This window comes from Pongo abelii, chromosome 19 (assembly GCF_028885655.2).
Source record: "Pongo abelii isolate AG06213 chromosome 19, NHGRI_mPonAbe1-v2.0_pri, whole genome shotgun sequence".
NCBI lineage: Eukaryota > Metazoa > Chordata > Mammalia > Primates > Hominidae > Pongo > Pongo abelii.
Window position 1 is genome coordinate 91,982,998 of NC_072004.2, and position 15,818 is coordinate 91,998,815.

At 50.5% G+C, this 15,818-nt stretch overlaps 2 protein-coding genes, 1 long non-coding RNA gene and 3 other non-coding genes across 11 annotated transcripts in view; 4 read left to right on the forward strand and 2 right to left on the reverse strand.

Annotated features, from left to right (window-relative positions):
• On the forward strand, positions 1-7,497 carry LOC100935746 (uncharacterized). Of its 4 annotated transcripts, none has more exons than XR_002911945.3 (5): positions 1-145; positions 660-748; positions 1,222-1,320; positions 3,569-3,683; positions 5,066-7,497. It is a non-coding gene; the product is annotated as an uncharacterized LOC100935746 (long non-coding RNA). The 4 variants fall into 4 exon arrangements; XR_008515188.2 differs by having other exon boundaries at positions 57-145; positions 660-883; XR_010138016.1 differs by lacking the exon at positions 1,222-1,320 and having other exon boundaries at positions 57-145; positions 660-883.
• Positions 1,068-1,145, forward strand: LOC112129782 (small nucleolar RNA R38). The gene has a single exon (XR_002912135.2). It is a non-coding gene; the product is annotated as a small nucleolar RNA R38 (small nucleolar RNA).
• Positions 3,387-3,470, forward strand: LOC112129784 (small nucleolar RNA R38). Its single transcript, XR_002912137.1, has one exon. It is a non-coding gene; the product is annotated as a small nucleolar RNA R38 (small nucleolar RNA).
• On the forward strand, positions 3,923-3,994 carry LOC112129783 (small nucleolar RNA R38). Its single transcript, XR_002912136.1, has one exon. It is a non-coding gene; the product is annotated as a small nucleolar RNA R38 (small nucleolar RNA).
• The window catches only part of ST6GALNAC2 (ST6 N-acetylgalactosaminide alpha-2,6-sialyltransferase 2), a 22,734-nt gene continuing 12,640 nt past the window's right edge, over positions 5,725-15,818 (reverse strand). The window contains exons 4-9 of one of the 3 annotated variants that reach the window (XM_063718290.1): positions 15,146-15,314; positions 14,569-14,707; positions 12,484-12,587; positions 10,609-10,692; positions 9,316-9,415; positions 5,725-5,855 (exon numbers count right to left, since the gene is read on the reverse strand). In XM_063718290.1, the coding sequence (XP_063574360.1) occupies positions 5,775-5,855; positions 9,316-9,415; positions 10,609-10,692; positions 12,484-12,587; positions 14,569-14,707; positions 15,146-15,314 (677 nt within the window). In that variant the 3' untranslated portion in view covers positions 5,725-5,774. Of the gene's footprint in view, positions 5,856-7,501; positions 8,170-9,315; positions 9,416-10,239; positions 10,356-10,608; positions 10,693-12,483; positions 12,588-14,568; positions 14,708-15,145; positions 15,315-15,818 lie in introns of those variants that run through there. The other 2 variants (XM_024234578.3, XM_054535762.2) reach the window with 2 other exon arrangements.
• On the reverse strand, positions 10,688-11,632 carry LOC129051121 (uncharacterized). The gene has a single exon (XM_054535763.2). It carries the CDS (start codon positions 11,563-11,565, stop codon positions 10,693-10,695), a length of 873 nt encoding a protein of 290 aa, XP_054391738.2. The 5' UTR covers positions 11,566-11,632; the 3' UTR covers positions 10,688-10,692.

Below are 15,818 nucleotides of genomic sequence, written 5' to 3' on the forward strand. Positions count from 1 at the left end.
GCGAGAGTTCCGGAGAGATGGCCGAGAAGACTTGCGCGCAGGCGCGGTCTCGCGTTCTTTTCGCGGTCGGCCGCGTGGCTGGAAGTCATGGCTGCTCCCGTTGGTGTTGAGCACGGCGAGCAGCCTCAGGCCTTTAGTGATGATGGTAAGGCTGCCTGAGTGGGAAAACGGGGTCTGCCTTGACACGACACTAACACACTTGGCTTCCCTTCCTCAGAGACGAAGTGGTGACGATAAGCTCGGTTTCTCCCTCATAGGGTGGTTAGGAGGGTTAAAAGTACTGGATGAGAAAATGCTTTCCAAACGGCGAGAAAATGTTATTATGTGAAGGGAGAGAGCTCAAGCCCGTCCTCGGCGTCATAGGGCGGCTTCTGCGGGGGAGAGCGCCTAACAACCTGGGCAGCCCAGTGCGCCTCCACCGCGCGTGTGCTGAGCGTGCATGCCCAGGGGTCTTCGGTGCCCGCGCACGGGCAAACTGACGATGGTGGTTCTTAATTCAGCATCACGAGTGTTAACGTGTGAAGACGTGATTCCACTTGGAGTGCCTTGAGGACGGCCCCAATCGGTAGTTTATATTTAACTTTACAGATAGGAGTCAATAGGATTGTAAACGTCTGGAAAACCGTAGTTTTAACAACGAGCCTTTTTTCCTTCCCCAGAGGCCTTTCTTTGTTTGGCGTCTGCGGAGACGGTGAAAAGCAGAGCTCCAGGTTGAAGGATGAGAGTAACGGATGGAGCCCTAACATGAGTAAGTGGGTGCAGGCAGGGCCTGAGTGGTCACTAGAAATGAGACAGCACAGTTGGTCCCATCACATACATTCACCTCCTGCTTTATTCTGAAGTTCAAGTGTGAGAATACGTGTTGACATACAACCCAGCTATGGTAAGAAATTACTGAGAATTCAGAATGTTAATTATTTTAATGATAAAAATGGTCTTTGCCCGTGTAATTTGGGGCCACTAGGTGTCATTGTAACCAACGTGGATCCTCATTAGGGCATGCAGGGATGAAAGAGACGTGGCAAATGAATTTTGGATCGCTGGGATTTAGGAATCTTTGTTATTGGCTGAGCTGAGGATGATTTAAAGTTATCCCTGTCTGAAATGGTATCTTTTGTGAGGAGGTCTGACTTGCTGAGGCTCAGCTGTTTAATACACATCTGGAGAATAAACCTTAAGGTGGTTTGTGTTAGAATGAAGCCTGTTATCCTTCTCTTTTAGATTAAAGATGTTGGCTGTGGCCTTGAAAACAGTCATGTGAAAACTCATCACCTTAAGGTGTTAAGTGTAAGGATCTTCATGATGAAGGTTCTGTAAATGGTGAGATTTTTAGTTCTTTCATAGACTTGAATATGCTTATGGTCCCCTTTAAGTATTGGTTTGTTGGTTTTGGGGATGTGTTGGTCTTCCAGGGTTATGATTGCCCAGATAATGAAAGTAGTATGGAATTCCTTTTGATAGGGTCCTTGCCAAACACTCTCACAAAGAGTATTTTTTGTTTGTTTGTTTTGAGACAGAGTTTTGCTCTTGTTGTCCAGGCTGGAGTGCGATGGTGCGATCTTGGCTCAGCGCAACCTCTGCCTCCCGGGTTCAAGGTAGTCTCCTGCCTCAGCCTCCCAAGTAGCTGGGATTACAGGCATGCACCACCACGCCTAGCTAATTTTGTATTTTTAGTAGATACGGGGTTTCTCCATGTTGGTCAGGCTGGTCTTGAACTCCCGACCTCAGGTGATCCGCCCGCCTCAGCCTCGCAGAGTGCTGGGATTACAGGCGTGAGCCACTGCGCCCGGCCATAAATAGTATTTCTAATATCAACCCCATATGAGGTAAGTTTTTTTCCCCACTCTGCTGCTGAGTAAGTAAAATGAGGCATAGAGAGTTCTCTTGCCCAAAGTTATACAAGCAGTTACTGAGTTTGACTGGCGGTTCTGAACTGGGGAGGGATGGTGGTCCTGGCATCTGGTGAATGCTACTATTAATAAATACCCTGGCCTGGCCTGGATATTTATCTCATGCCTGTAATCCCAGCACTTTGGGAGGCCAAAGCAGGTGGATAACCTGAGGTCAGGAGTTCGAGTTCGAGACCAGCCTGGCCAACATAGTGAAACCTTGTCTCTACTAAAAATACAAAAATTAGCTGGGTGTGGTGGTGGGCAGCCTGTAATCCCAGCTACTTGGGAGACTAAGGCAGGAGAATCTCTTGAACCCAGGAGGCAGAGGTTGCAGTGAGCTGAGATCGCACCATTGTACTCCAGTCTAGGCGACGAGCAAAACTCTGTAAATAAATAAAATAAATAAATAAATAAATAAATATCCTACAATGCACACGACAGCCTGCATGAGGAATAATTGATCCACCCAGTATGTCAGTAGAGCTGAGGTTGAGAAACTCCTGTATACCACACATTAGGCTAACTAGAGATCTGAGCTCTAGTCTCAGCCTGTTTTCTCACCAGAGTCTTGTTTCTTCATTTGTGAAACAGGGTTAGTGATTTCCAAACTTGATTATTACATCAGAGCCACCTACAAAGTGTTAAAATATACACATTCTTGGGCCTCACCTCCAGGCATGGGTGAGAATGGCTCTGGAGTGGAGTCCAGGAATCATGTGGCCAGTCCAAGAGCAAATGGGTAGTAACTAGATCAGAGGTGTCAATCTTTTGGCTTCCCTGTGCCACATTGGAAGAAGAATTGTCTTGGGCCACACATAAAATATACTAACACTAATGATAGCCGATGAGCTAAAAAAAATCGAATGTTTTAAGAAAGTTTACACATTTGTGTTGGGCTGCATTCAAAGCCGTCCTGAGCCACATGCAGGCTGTGGGTTAGACAAGCTTGAAGTAGATGATCTGATCTGTTTTTAGTGCAAGGATTTTATTATAGTGAGATTTTAGTGCCGGCTATTTTTAAGTAGCTCTTGGGCAAATCTCTAATCCTCTGTCTTAAAAAACTGAAAGCCTGGAGGGCACGGTGGCTGATAACTGTAATCCCAGCACTTTGGGAGGCCGAGGCAGGTGGATCATCTGAGGTCGGGAGTTCGAGACCAGCCTGACCAACATGGAGAAACTCCGTCTCTACTAAAAATACAAAATTAGCCTGGCGTGGTGGCGAATGCTTGTAATCCCAACTTACTTGGGAGGCTGAGGCAGGAGAATCACTTGAACCCGGGAGGTGGAGGTTGCAGTGAGCCGAGATCGCGTCATTGCACTCCAGCCTGGGCAACAAGAGTGAAACTACTTTTCAAAAAAAAAAAAAAAAAAAACTGAAAGTCACATGCTTGCTCCACAAAGAGTTTGCGTGAGGGAAATGAACAATTTGATAAGAAAAAAATAGTTTGCGTGTGCTGTGGCTGTTAGTGCTATGGGCCAGCAGGTTGGCGGGAGCTGAGTCCGTGATGATGTCAAGTTATCCCTGTCTGAAGGCAAAGAAAGGCCTTTCTGTGTGGAATTTGAATATCTGAAACTCAGTTTCCCAAGTTTGCCTTACAGAAATTCTAAGCTACTTGAGAGTTATTCCGCGTGTATCTTCTTAAGTAGTTTTTTTCTTAATTTCTCTTCCTTCCCAGGTGCAGTCAGCCTCAATTTCCGAAGCCGGAAAAGGATCCTCTAGTAGCCACAGTGTGGCAGCTGCTCTGAACCAGGACCTGGACCCGGACCCAAAGTGCCATGTCTTCAATGCATGTAAGTAGACGAACTGGTAGACAGGCTTGGTTTGGTTTGGGAGAGTGGTAATCTTTTTTGCTTCCCCTGCTCTGGACTTAAAGCAATGGATGCCAAGGGGCAGGGAGACTTGAGTAGTGTTTTGTTGCTAGGTGTCTGCAATAAGAGACGAAACTGAACTGCCTTGCCGGAAACAAGTGAAATTATTGCTTTCCTGTTTGTAAGCTTTGTTTACATCTTTCATATCCCTAAGAAGTCCCACAAGCCTATGATGGTTAGTTATCCCTGTCTGAAAATCTGGACTGAGGGAAATAATCTATTCTGAGGCTTAAGGGTTTGGCCCCATGTTTTTTTGTTTGTTTGTTTTTTTTTTCCCTCAGCATATCCTGCTGAGAGCCCAGTCTAGAGCATCATTCCTCTAAAACGTGAAAAGCAAATGAGTGATTGTCCTGCTTTCTCTAGTCCTTTGATTATAGCTCTGAGGGTACAGGCTGTATGAGGTTGCAGAAATGCACAAGTACCCAGGATTTGATTTATGCCCTTATTGTGGAATGAAAGTGCTTACATATTTCAAGAAAATGAATGCGCTCTTAGAAACAGATTGGAATGTAGGATGTATGCCAGCTTGTGGCAATGAGAATGCTTAATGACTCTGACCTTGCCTCTGCTCCAGGGTCCTGACATTTAGGGGAAACCACGGCTGTTTGGTTTCTATGTGCTTTGTTAAGGACACCAGGGAGGTCTCCTAAGTTTGTAGCTTAGATCCTGTCTGAATGTCACCAGTGGCATGTGAGCAAGAAAGAAACCAAGTGGTGCTGGAGGGTGGGGTGCCCAGCTTTGTTCCATTGGAATGCCAGGCTTGAAGTGCACACAGATTGCCTTTCTTTTCTGTTGAAATGGGAGGTGTGTGCAAACTTTGTATTTAAGGTTGTGTTTTTGCTGGACACCAAAGAAGCTGTATTCTGGGTGAGATTTAATGAGCCTAAAAACTGGCCCCAGTAGTTTACAGCCTGCAAGTAAGACAGTGAAAAGGGCAGCTTATCAAGTGGTTATTGTCTGCTGAGTGGACTTGACTACAGAACTCAAGTAAACCATAAGATTTGACTTGAAATGTTTATATTCAGAGGGAGTGCTTTCTGATAGTTGTTTACTGGCCTCTTACCAGAAACTGCTCCCTCAGAGGTACTGTCTCCTTAAAATGAGTCATCCTGGATCCCCACCAGCCTGCACCAAAATGATGTGATAGTGCCCCGTTACGCTCCCACAATGCGCACATGCCTGCTGGTGGTGAGAATGAGTGCTCTTAGACCGACTGCCTTTTTCTCTCAAATTAGTTGTTATATAGCATTCAGTTTTGAGTCAGTTCCTTGGCTGTTACTTCAAATTATTCTTCTGTTTTATAGGTTAGCTCCCAGTGATGCCAGATGGGATCAGCACAGCCCTGCCTCTGCTGCTAATTGTTCCTCTAAAGTAATCGCCATGCGTTCTTCGGGCTTCACCTTTAAAGGAATGAAGCGACTGAGATTATTCTGGAAAACCTTTTGGCAGTTAGTGAAATTAGAGTACAACTAAGAACATTTTCAGACCTCCACTGTGGATGACTGGGGTATAATCTCACAAATCGATGGGACTGCAGGGATTGTAAACTGAAATGAACATGATTATACTCTGTTGGAAGAGCCTAAGAGGAAACTGATGCCATGAGTTTCAGAGAGTAATGCTTAACCCCAGTTACACAGGATGCCGTCTTATGTTTTCTCTTTTTTAGTTACCCACTACATTGATTTTGTGATCTGCTAATGGGTTGCCACCCACAACCATTGCTTTAGCACTTTTACTTCAAATCAATGAAGGATTGATAAAAGTTCTCCTGGTGTCTCCGCAGAGTGGCTTCCAGGAACAGATCTTTGCATAGAATATCAGTGGTTTCCTTTTTTGTTTCAAATAGTGGTGAGAAAATACCCAGTGTTGACTCACCAAGGCAATCAGCTTCCTTTTTCCCTTTTTTTTTTTACATTTTATATTTTTGCTTTATTTTATTTTATTTTGTTTATTTTTTGAGACGGAGTTCCACTCTGTCGCCAGGCTGGAGTGAAGTGGTACAATCTTGGCTCACTGCAGCCTCCACCTCCCAGGTTCAAGCAATTCTCCTGGCTCAGCCTCCCGAGTGCTGGGACTACAGGCGCGTACCTTCTTTAGTAGAGACTGGGTTTCACCATGTTGGCCAGGATGGTCTCTATCTCCTGACCTCATGATCTGCCCGCCTCAGCCCCCCAAAGTGCTGGGATTACAGGCGTGAGCCATCACGCCCAGCCTTTTTTTTAAATTTATTTTAATTTAAATGTAAATCTTTTTCATTTTTTGGGGAGTTTTTTTTTTTTTGAGACAGTCTTGCTCTGTCACCCAGGCTGGGAGTGCAGTGGCATGATCTCTGCAACCTCTACCTCCCAGGTTCAAGCAATTCTTGTGCCTCAGCCTCCCAACTAACTGGGACTACAGGTGCATGCCACCACACCTGGCTAATTTTTTATGTTTTAGTAGAGACAGGATTTCAACCATATTGCCCAGGTTGGTCTCAAACTTCTGAGCTCAGGCAATCCACCTGCCTTGGCCTCCCAAAGTGATAGGATTACAGGTGTGAGCCACCACACCCAGCTATTTTTTCTTTTGTTTTTTAATTTTAAACTTGGGGGGTCTCAATTTGTTACCCTGGCTGGTCTCGAACTCCCGGACTTAAGCGATCCTCTGGCTCCAAGCCCACTACCAGTCTCAGGTTTCTTTACTAAAAGATCACTACCTTTTTTTCTCTTATCTGCTGCCATGTGAGACGTGGCTTTCATTTCACCTTCCGCCATGATTGTGAGGCCTTCCCTGCCACGTAGAACTGTAAGTCCAATAAACCTCTTTTGTAAATTAAAAAAAAAAAGATCACTATATAAGATACTAGGATGGATTGTGACTGTTGAGGAGTACTTACATATCCTACATTTGACTACATTCTTTCCAAACCAAGTATTCTGTCCAAAGGAACATACTGCTATCATGGAGACCAAGGAGGGACTGTTTAAGGTTGCCAAGGTGAAGTGAGCTGAGAGGCTTTGTCCTTGTGCCAGCAACTCTGAAATCTCTCTTAATTCCTGCTGTCCAGGCAGCAGAATGCCATGGTTTCCCCAAGTAGGTAGCTGCTTTAGCAATTAAAGCCCAAATGTCTGTTCTGTTGATCAGAGGTCTCTGAATTTCTGAAGTGGTGTTTCGTTTCTGGTGACTGAGTTAATCCCCATCCCTCTTGTAAAGTGTGCTAATAGAATCCACCTTTGAAAGCTACAGAACCAGACCGTGCCCTAAATTGACCAACATAATTGATGTGCCTCAGGAAGTCTCTTGCCAGCTGTCCCTGTGAAGACCCCCCTCCTCCCCCCAGCTGCTGCCTTGCACACTGAAGCATCTCAGACAGTGCAAAGCCATGTAGTCCTCAAGACAGTAAATCCCAGGGCTTGGTTAAGTGCTGTGGGATAACTTGTTTGGATGAGATTTAACTTAAAACCACTGACAATAAAATTGGGAAACTACTGTCAGCTATGTTCAAATTTACTGATGCCATGATATGAGGATGAAGGTTTATTACCTGGTAACATCCTGTTGGTGACAAGGTGGTGATAGATCTCTAATGGGACTTCCCTCAGTGGCAGGCAGGCTGCCAAGCAACTAACCCCCATCAAGTGCCAGACCCTCCCAGTGTTCTGAGAGTCATCTCCATGCTAAACAGCCTGCGTTTTATATGATTTCTCTACCCAGCCAAAAAAAAAAAAAAAAGAAGTGGTCCATCATGTACGCAGTTATCTAGTCTTAAGTTATATTCTGGCTTTTTTCTCCCACTTTATTATGTAGCAGAAGTAAGCCTATCATGTTCTTAGAAAGGCTCTTAAGAGGTGTCCTGGAGTCCTTGAATCACTTTAGCCTCTGGGTAGGATGTGCCACCAGGAGGATTTGGGCTGGAGCTCGTGTGTTTGCCTTTGACCTGGACTGCTGTTTAATCTTGCTGAACACTCCACCGACATTTCCTAAAGTTGCTCAGTGCAAATCCAGCAAAGCAGTCCATTTTTCCTTGGCCAAGATTGAGATGTATTGTTTTAGATACAGAAGAGTTCTTGGATGAGCCAAGGACAAGCTGGGGTGTCCTACATTGAACAGACCTCGATGATAATCGTGAATTCACCCCAGTGCCCTCTGTTGGCAAGAAGGGAAGGTGAAGATTGAAAAGTTAAGAAAAAAGCTTTTGGCCACTTGAGAGGATCAGGGCCGCAACTCTTGAAGAAGCAAAGGGCTCAGTGCCTTGGGGTCATCGCTGGTACAGCTGAAGGATGCCGGCCTTGTGCAGGTCCCTCCACAGGGCAGCTTCCAGGGACAGATCGTGGTTTGCATAGAATATCAATGGCTTCATTTTTCGTTCGAAATAGTGGTCGGAAAATTTCCAGTAGTTGCTGGTGATGAATCCATAGGCACTGACCTGGGCAAGGATAGTCATTGGATTGGTATTTGTTGAGCGTCTAGTGTGTACAGACACTTGGGTGAAGTGACATGAGTTTAGAAAGGTGTCCCCCTGCTGAGGAGAGGATAATGGTCTAGGGCTTATTCCCACTTAGCAAGTGGGGAGACGGATTCAGGGTTGACTCACTGTGTCCCCACTTGGCATAGCTGGTGATTGCCAGAGCTGGGTTTGGAGCTTGAGGGTGGAGGCAAAAGCCCATTACTACTCTCTCCCCATCCTAACTGGGGATTGCAGTCAAGACACTCCTGCATCAGAATAGGAAAAGGCCCAGTGTGGTGGCTCACGCCTGTAATCCCAGCACTGGAAAGCTGAGGTGGGAGGGTCACTTGAGCTTGGAAGTTCGAGACCAGCCTGGGCAACATGGTGAGACCCTGTCTCTACAAAAAGTAAAAAAAAAAAAAAAAAATGAGCCGGGCGTGGCAGTACATGCCTATGATCCCAGCTACTTGGAAAGCTGAGGTGGGAGGATCATCACACCACTGCACTTAAGCCTGGGCGACAGAGTTGAGACCCTGTTTCAAAAAAGAGGGGAAAGATTTAGGCCTGAGTTGTGTAGTGGCATTTGGCCTCCAGCTCTCCATACCAGCTTTAGCGTGGGTCACGGCCTCTCCTTGAAAGCTGCTGCTTGGCCCCTGCCTCCACGAGCTTCACATGGGTCATGTCCCATCAGGAATGACTCTTACGGTGATTTCAAAGTATTTGCGTGTGGGAGGCTAAACCTGTTGTCCCACCCCAGCTCTAGGATGTCTCCATAAAAGAATGTCCCTATTTGGCCCAGTGTGTTGAGGAGGTTGGCTTTCACAAGGGCAGTTTGATTATTTGAGCCTTAAATACCATATTGAGTGGCTGCCTTGGAGAAGAGTGAAAGAAGGAAGCCTGGGGCAGATGTCAGGAGCCAAGGAGAGGCTGGCTCAGGACCTGTCCTTCAAAGGCCCCTGGGTTGTGGGCAAGGAAGTGAGCAGCACCAGCAGCACTCTTGGAGCTGGGGATTCCACGAACAGGCCAAGAGTCCCAGCTCCGAGGTAAGGGATATCAGGGGATCCTGTTGGGTTCTGTTGTCCTGTGTTCTGCCGGCATGGGCTTCTGGAAGAGAAGGCCTCTTACCTGATCACAAGTATGCAAAGCTGTCAGCAGCATGAGAGCCCCGGTACTAGGCATATATAGGTCTCCAAAATTTGTGTTAATCAACTTTGATTTCAAGAACCTGGAAGCAAAAAGAGACGTTTCAGCTCACTAGCTTGATGGCTACATCATCACACTTCACAACTACACATTCAAATAGGTGGGAAAACTTCAAAAACTTAGGGCCTTCTACTCCAATCAGTTCTTTATTTGGTCCAAGTGGACTAAATACAAAGATCTTTGAGACCTTAGGTAAGGTGGGGGGTGAGACCTTAGGGGGTGGGGGGTGAGAAAGGAACCACAGGTAACTTTTGGCAACAGCCTGTTTTCACCCCAAGCTACTAAGTAACCACACTGCCAAGGGCATAGGTGGCCTGTTTATTTAGCCTGAGACTGCAGTTTCTCTCTACCCCACATCTTGATTAAGTAGGAATCACGTGTGAGGGACAGGGAGCTCAGACCCTGTGACTGGACCCACACAGTCCAAGAGTGAGGCCAGGGTGTGACCACGGGCTCTGCCCTCAGGCCCGAGTTCACATCGAGCTGTGCCAGGCCGATCACCTGACCTCTCAGAGCCTGTCTTCCTCTGTAGCACGGGACTAATTAGAGGGGCTTCATTTGCCTCCCCAGATCCACACACCCCTCTCCAACTGCTCCCTGCCCTGGGATTCGAGCCTCTAGTCCACAGCAGGGTTTCTCAGTCTCAGTGCTACTGACACTTGGGACCAGGTGCTGCTTGCGATGTTCAGCAGCATCCTTGGCCTCTACCCACTGGTGACACTTGCCCCCACCACCCTTGTGACAACCCCAAATGAGGACCGTATGCACATCCACATTGAGAGCCCCTGGCAGGAGGGAGGGGAGGGAGGGAGGGGGGTTGAGGCTGGTCCCCGGGTTCCTCCCCGCACCTTGTGTTGGCTGTGTTTGGGCCTGAAGGTTCTCATGCCCTGCTGCTGACAGCCTCACTGCTGCTGTGCACCTTATGGCCCCCGACTCCCAGTCTGTGCCTTTGTGAGCAGTCCCTAGTAAATAAACCTTGAGTTATCCTGAGTTTCCTGTCCATTTCCTGGTGACTGACATATCGCACTCCCTCTATCAAGGTGCTAAATAAAACGGTAAATGAAGTGACTGCTTCGCACGCAGCACTCAGGGACAGTGGAGCTCTGGTTGTCGGTCAGTGCGTGGGGCTCGTGCGAGGGCGCTGCCTGGATGTGGGGTGGGTGTGTAAAAGGGGGAAGGAAGGGGACGCTGTTCTTCAGGCACCCCACTCCGTACCTTTCTGTCAGGTAGCTGACGAAGTCCGGATGTAGCAGCTTGAATTTACTGGCAGAGGCTTCTGGTCCGAAATAGGTGTGCGGCCTAGAACCCACGATAGAAGTGGACAGAGCGCCCAGAGCCGTCGTATTGCAAGGCGGAGATGGAGGGGAGGGTCAGGGCGCCGGAGTAGCCGCGGTACCCTGAGCGGTAGGAGCGGGGCTGGGAGTAGTAGCGGGAGAAGGGGGTGTAGAAGGTGGCAGGCAGTACGGTGGGGACCACGTGCGGCTTCCCGCTCACCAGGACCTCCACAGGCGGGGTGTAGGAGAGAGAGGAGGGGGGCATGAAGAGACCTGGGGGAGTTGGGAAGGGGCAGTTAAACTGGGGGTGGTGGGGGGGTGGGGGAAGGAGAGGTAAGTAGAGTGAGTCAGGAGGGGGTGGGGGCTTCTGGGCAGGGCAGGGAGAGGGACAGGCAAAGCATGGGTTTTGGGGAAGTGGTGCTGTGGGGGGCTGGAAAAAGGGGGGCTCCTTCAGAAAGCGGGGCACATAGGGGGTGATATAGGATGGGATGTTCTGAATTGGCCCGATATAGGAAGATGAGGTGGCAGGGCTGTAGAAGGAGGACTTGGGGGGCACAGCGGGGGTTAGGGAAGGGTTTCGAGAGAGGGATTTGAAACCAGACTGGGAGGGAGATTTGGAGGTGGGTGGGGTGGGGGTTTGGGCAGCCCCGCGGGGCACGTGTTGGACCTGAGGACTGGGGTTCAGGGAGGAAGTCCGGGAAGAGGGCTGTGAGGCATTTGGGGTGTGAGGGTGGGAGGGGTGCCGGGAGGAAGAGCCCCGAGTGGGGGAGGGGGAAGGAGCTGAGCCTCCAGCGCTGTCGTGAGGCTGCTGGCCTGGAGGGGTGACAATGTTGTTGGAACGGGACTGGGAGGGAGACTGGGTAGGGGACGGATTAGGGGTGTGGGAAGGGGAGTTCATTGGTGTTGGGGAGGCTTAGGTCCACCTGATGTCTCTGAGGCAGCCCCCAAGGGCCCAAGCCCAGCGTGTCACAAAGCGCAGCTCAGGCCAGCAGTGGAATCAATTGTTGGGTAATCACCAAGGGGGGGCGGTGGGGTGGGCCTGGCTTTAGAGCCCTTAACCCATAAGGACCACTTGTAAAGCCGCTCTGTAGGGGGTGGGCAAGATGTCCTCAGCGAGACCCCCGAGATAGGAGGACTGGTTGTCTGGGCCACAGCAGTGGCATCGATTTTTAGGGACCTGATCTCAGGGACAAGAAATTGTCTCAGAACCCCGGGAGGAGGTTCAGATGAGGGTCAGGTCGTGGCTCGAGAGCTGGACCCAGGCCTGCTGTGCAGGAAGGTGGCAAAGAAGACAAAGGGCCCATTGTTTCTGCCTCTCAGGACGCTGGGCCTCGAGTCTGCTCTCCCATTTCACGGGCATGACCCTGGGAAGGATGCCCAGCAAGAGGAGTGGCCCAGACTGGCCCCAACTCTTGTTTCCAGCACAGTGTGCTCAATGGGACAGCAGACCCGGCCCAGTCCGTGACCCGGAGCTGCTGGCGGCTGGGCTGGGCAGGGAGAGTGCAACCTGAAGCCGAGGAGCCAGACCTGCTCACCCCATTCAGAAGAGCTGCCTCTCCCACCCCCAGCCCACTGCCCTCCGAGGGCTACTGGGAACCCGGAGGGTCACCTGGGCTTTCCAGGGGTAGACAAAAAGTAGAATTTCCCAGTGCTGAGTTATGTGAATAATTGGGGATGATTGAATTCTTAGGGTTTTTCTTGCTTCCCTTCATCCACCTCCTCTTACCCCATGATGGGCCCTGGGAGCAAAAAGGAGATGACCAGAGTGCCCCTTGCCCCTCTGCCACGCCCACACCACCACGGCCTGGCTGCTCACCTGTCCCCTTTATCTAGGCCCTCAGGGACAGGCACGCCCAGAATGGCCGATCTCAGCATCACGTAGTCGCGGATGTCTGAGGGGATGAAGATATACTGCAGGTCCTGTCAGAATAGAGACAATGAGCCCGGAGAGGAACCAGCCTATGTTTAGCTCCTCAGTGTGGACAGCCCTACACCCAACCTTGCCCCCTGAGCCGACTGGAGAATTTCCCTTAAAAACCTTTCATTCCCACCCAGAGGTGCTGTACTGGTTTCAATGTAGGTCCACAAATCCTCTAATGCTCCTTCAGGAGGTGGCACCCAATTGCCATCCCCTGGAGTATGGGCTGGACTTAGCGACTCATCCACAGGATTTTTCTGATAAAGAGGAAAGTGATGGTGTGTGGCTTAGAGACTAGGTCATAAAAGGCGCTGTGGCTTCCTTTACGTTCTGAGATCACTCACTCTGGATGAAGTTAGCTGCCATGTCCTGAGGACACTCAAATAGCCTACAGGGGGCCCAAGTGGCAAGGGCCTGTGAGACACCACCTTGATGTCAGCCCCAGTCAAGCTTTTGGGTCTCTCAGATGATGCAGTCCACCTGCACCTGAGCCAAAACCTCCCACTAAGCTCCCCCCAAATTCCTGACCCATTGAAACCACAAGATAGTCAATGTTTGTTGTTTAAAGCCACCAAGTTTTGAGGTCATTTGTTACACAGTAATAGATAACTCATACACGTACTGTGGCCACACTGAAACTAAGGCCGGGTGCGGTGGCTCACGCCTATAATCACAACACTTTGGGTGGCCGACGCGGATGGATCATTTGAGGTCAGGAGTTCAAGACCAGCCTGGCCAACATGGTGAAACCCCATCTGAACTAAAAATACAAAAATTAGCCAGGTGTGGTGGTGCGTGCCTGTAATCCCAGTTTCTTGAGAGGCTGAGGCGGGAGAATCGCTTGAACCCAGGAGGCAGAGGTTGCAGTGAGCTGAGATCGCACCATTGCACTCCAGCCTGGGTGACAGAGTGAGACTCCATCTCAAAACAAAACAAAACAAAACAAAACAAAAGTCTAAAGCTGCTCTATTTTATTCCACTTCACAGAAGAGAGGTTCTAGTGTGAGGACTCAGTGTGGCGTAGACACTATGGTAGGACACTCCTTAAGCCCCTGGTCAGGGGCGGAAGCTTCTAGAAACCCAACTCAGCTTCCTCCGGCACCGCAGATCCCCTTTTCCTGGGATCCCCCTAACCCTGCATGTGGCACCCACAGCACCCGAGGAGGGAAGCTTTGAGTTACTGCCCTTGGGTGTGGGTGGAGGAACCTGGAGGCCAGCAGGTAGGGCCAGATGCTGGCTCCCATGCAGTGGCTGCCACCTGGGGCATGTCCCTCAGTGTCTCTGACCCTCAGTTTCCTACACAGGGCTATTGTGAGATTTCGAGAGGCCACACATCACTCTTCCAGGGGCCAGAGTGGGGAAATGGAAACAACCCCAGCGCTGGGGTCAGAGGGTCTTAGAGCTAGATGGTTCCAGCTGGGTGACCTTGGACACCTTCCTGAACCTCTCAGCGTCCCTGCTTTGTCATCTGGAAATGGGTACACGGGTCCCACTCAGGGCTGCTGTGGTGACCGGGTGTGTGCCCTGTAACATGCTGGGAGGAGGAACTCCATAAATCCCCTTCCCCTGGGAGTCGCTAGAGCTCCCCAAAGAATGCCAGCTCTGGAGGTGGGGGGTACTCTGGGTTCAAATCCTGACCCTACCGCTGACTCACTGAATGAAAGGCGCCAGGCTTTTATCCCCGCACCAGTAAAACCATGGGTTGCACGGTCTCTGTAAAGTGCCTGGCAAGTCACAAGCGCTCGGTAAATGCTGGCCATTCATATCCTATGCTGCAGAGGAGTCCTGTGACACCTGAATCAGCAGGGAGTCCGGGACCAGATCCCCCCTCACCTTCAGTGGCCATATCTTGCATCCAGAGTCCTGGCACCCCCTCTGCATCCACTGGACCAGGGTGTGTGAGCCCCGTGGCCCCCACTGAGGGGACTCCAGGAACAATGGTGCCACTGTCAACCACAATGGCATGCCTGCCAGAGGCCTCACCTGTCCTTGTGGCACGGAGGTGAAGCCCAGGTTCCAGTAGGAGACGAGGGAGTTCTTCATCGTGTTCACAGTGAAACCATAGAAGGAAGTCTTGGTGCCCACATCGCGCTCGAAGCCTTTGATCACAGCTCCATTGAGTCTGGTCGGCACAGAGGCCCATCAGTGTCTGCGGTTACACCAGGCCGTCTATTCTGCTTCCATCTCCAAGTCTCTGCCTGGCCTGTCCCCCTGCTTCTGTACGACCACTCCTTCTGCCCACGGCAGTACCAGTGCCCAGTAGTCAGCCAGACCCCCAGTTGTCAGCCAGACCCCCACTCCTCCAGACCTCAAGGGGTGACGCCCTGTGAGTGGGTAGAGCTGGCCCTGGCGGCTGTTTCCTCCTGGGTCCCCTGCATGGGCACCCATGCTCCGTCCTCAGGGCCTACTGCTTGTTTTTGCCTTGTCCATGCCCGTGTGCCGGTCACAACTGCTGAGCCGCCCAGGCCACTGCTGCCATAGCCCACTGCCCCTGGGGGAGACACCCTCACCCTCCAGTCAACTCTCCCTCCCGCCCCTCCCCAGCCCCTGCCCCTCATACCTGAACACATAGTCATGGGCATCGATGTTGGGACCCTGGCGGGACCCATTCAGAATGCCTCCGTTGCCCACCACAGCACACCGGATACACTTTGGAGAGGGGTCCCTGGGCGGGGCAAACAGCTTGGCGCTCTCTGAGCCGTTCAGAAGGCTCAGGGTGGAGGCGATGACTGTGGGTGCAGATGGGGAGCAGCCATGAGGAGGACTGGCATCGGGGGCACCTGGGGCCTTCCCTAGGCTGGTTCTGGTGCCCCATTTCCCCTGAGGCCTGACCCTAGCCCCTCCCAAGAAGCACAGAGGGTGGGTGGGGGGAAGGAGATGTCTGTGGGGGGAGAATTGAAAAGCTGACAGTGGAAGAGGGGGCTTGGTGGCCTTCACTTGTCTTAAGAACTTGAATAACTTATCTTCTTAAGACTAGTCCTAGAGAAGTGAGCTCAGGGCTTAAAAAAGACTGGGCCGGGCAGGGTGGCTCACACCTGTAATACCAGAACTTTGGGAGGGTGAGGCGGGCGAATCACTTGAGGCCAGGAGTTCGAGACCAGCCTGGGCAACATGGTGAAACCATGTCTCTATTAAAAATACAAAAATTAGCCAGGTGTGGTGGTGCGTGCCGAATCCCAGCTACTTGGGAGGCTGAGGCACAAGAATCACTTGAACCCGGGAGGCGGAAGTTG

Excerpts from the sequence above, each read along its gene's own strand:
- LOC129051121 (XM_054535763.2), bottom strand. The coding sequence starts at position 11,565 with ATGAACTCCCCTTCCCACACCCCTAATCCGTCCCCTACCCAGTCTCCC.